At 41.5% G+C, this 2,414-nt stretch overlaps 1 protein-coding gene across 1 annotated transcript in view; it reads left to right on the top strand.

Moving 5' to 3' along the window:
• Positions 1-516: 516 nt before the first annotated feature.
• Positions 517-2,414, top strand: part of LOC138032957 (uncharacterized) — a 2,150-nt gene continuing 252 nt past the window's right edge. Inside the window, exon 1 of the mRNA XM_068880675.1 lies at positions 517-2,414. This exon is cut by the window's right edge and continues 252 nt beyond it. Coding sequence (XP_068736776.1) covers positions 1,111-2,055 — 945 coding nt within the window. The 5' untranslated portion in view covers positions 517-1,110 and the 3' untranslated portion in view covers positions 2,056-2,414.

Here is a 2,414-nt window from a genome sequence, read left to right as displayed (position 1 = left end):
CATATTAGGTCATACCAAGAGTTCATCACCCCAGAGTAAGATTTACCAAGGGGAAGAATTTAAATTCCCCCGAAAAACCTTGGGAACGAAAAACAACATTTCACGAAAAACAACATTTCAAACGATTTTTTATTTCATTTAATTTGTAGTCTATCCAGTTAATGAAGCAATTGCGCTCGAGCTTTGAGATTAAAACAATTTCACTCTATGCAGTTGTAGTGGTACAATCTTCACCTAAACCTAGTTTAAATTAATGAACGAGCTCTAACGAGTTGGGTAGTAAGAGTTAAGAGGTAAGGTATCGAACTGGCAATCGAAAGGTAGTAATTCGTTTCCTTTCGGGAGCTTTCGTGTTTTTTTTTCCGAGTATCCCCGAATCACCATTGATAAATTATTGATAAATTAAAAAATAATGTTCATCGGTAACACCCTGCTCAAGCATCATTAAGATAAGATCGACTCCCCTCTCTTTCCCCCCCCCCCCTTCCTGTCCAATATTTAATTCTGATTCGCCAATGTCCTTCGGTCCTTCTACTAATAGGCCGTTACCGAGTTATTGCCAGCCTCATCTTCAAAGCGAGTCTAAGTGCGAAGTTTTTGTTATGAAAATAGGTCTTCATTCATATGTAAAGTATAACTAATTACCATTACAAGAATTTCGCACTTAGACTCGCTTTGAAGAGGAGGCAGACTTGAACTCGGAAATGGCCTATTGGTACCTTCGGCATTCACACCTGCGCGGACCTTCTGTCAACAAGAACAAAGAAACAGTTGTAGAATCTCTGGACACTGTGCCTGAGCGCTACACCATTGTCAAAAAAACCCTGAGATTTCATCTTGTGCATGTGAATCATATGCCAGCCATCGATGGAGTGCGATTTTAATATTAATTAAACATCTCCGTTTCAGTATGACTAGACTGTCTTCTTGACGAGAAAGTTATGAATTAGACAAACTTTCCGATTATACTTAATGCATTGAACAAACATCAAAGGGTTGTATTTCAATGGCAAAGTGGTTTTCATGATTGACAAGTTCACTTTATAACAAACTTAGCTCCGTGTAAGAGGTTTCAAATAAATTAATTTTGTATTAAACAGCTTCGAAATCATGCACGCCAAGTATTTTCTGCTCGATTGGGAAACCAATGGAGAGCGCTGTTTGGAAGGAATGTCAATATCTCCTCAAGCGCAATTTTACTTCCACTTTTATGTGTTTTATCGAAGCAAGGAGCTGCCGGCGAAATTGCTTCCTCAATTTAGATTTCTACACGTGCCCAACAAAACAATCATTGCCTCTTTTGAGAAAATGGATTGGAAAGCCTTGTCATCAAAGCTCATCGCGAAGGATCCAAGCGTTCGTATCCAAGAGAAACGAGATATAATTTTGGTTTCTACCGAGCCAGAGCTCGTTTTTAATTCCTTGATGCAGATCTTAAACACAGAGGGAGTGGGTTACAAGACCGTAGCTACAGAGGAATTAAAATTTATGGACGAATTTAAATCCAAATGTGTCAAGTGCCGGATGGTATTCCGTGACAAGAAGGAGCTGAAGAGACACGAGGAGAGATTCTGCGGTTACTTTGATGGTTGTCTAATACAGAAAAAGAACAGAAAAGTGGGATTTACAAGCGAGGGGTCAGAGTTTGAAGAACGCATCCCAGACGCGGACAAATGCGGTCTTTGCACGGCCAACTGCTTACTTACATATTGTCCTCATAGGAGCAGAAAACAAGATATGAAAATCGTTCACAAGACGACATACGTCGGCAAGACGCATCCATGCTGGAGCAAACACGATACTGACGAATTTACAGCTCATTTTTTCTATGGGTACGATGTTCTGCCATGTTTGGCGCGGATTGGCTGCGCGCGCACCTTTCGAACAATTCAGGAGCAGGCTCACCATCACGTGACCGATCACGGCTGCCACAAGCCCTACTTTTGCGCCGTGTGTCACAAGATGTTGAAGGTGAAGTGTTTTGAAAGCGAAAATGAATTGTTGCTGCATGGTAAACTCGAGGGTCACTGTGAACCAGAATTCTCTTTTGCATAGCTTCATCTCATAGTAAGCTCCATCTCTTCATCAGGAAAGGGTGTGGCCCAGTAGTTTGGGTGCTTGCCTTGAGAGCTCAAAACCTGTGCTGACCACTCATTGAATTTGATCCTGGTAACCAACTGCTTTGCCTCTGGCTAGCCGAGATGTTGTGTACTTGTAACGTTTCATCGGCCCTTAAAAGCATCTATGGGGAATGTGCAATTAAGTGTGCATGTCACGTATCTCAAAAATCCATATGGATGAATCAGTACTTCTCTCTCTGTCTGCAGGCGACGGGTCCAAAGCAAATGATATGGTGGGGTAACTGTTTGCAGGAAAAGTTGGAGAGACGATGATTCTTAAACATTTAAGGGCTA

The sequence above is a fragment of the Montipora capricornis genome, chromosome 14 (assembly GCF_036669925.1).
Source record: "Montipora capricornis isolate CH-2021 chromosome 14, ASM3666992v2, whole genome shotgun sequence".
Classification (NCBI taxonomy): Eukaryota; Metazoa; Cnidaria; class Anthozoa; order Scleractinia; family Acroporidae; genus Montipora; species Montipora capricornis.
Note: the sequence above shows the minus strand (reverse complement) of the source record. Positions and strands in the feature narration are given on the sequence as shown.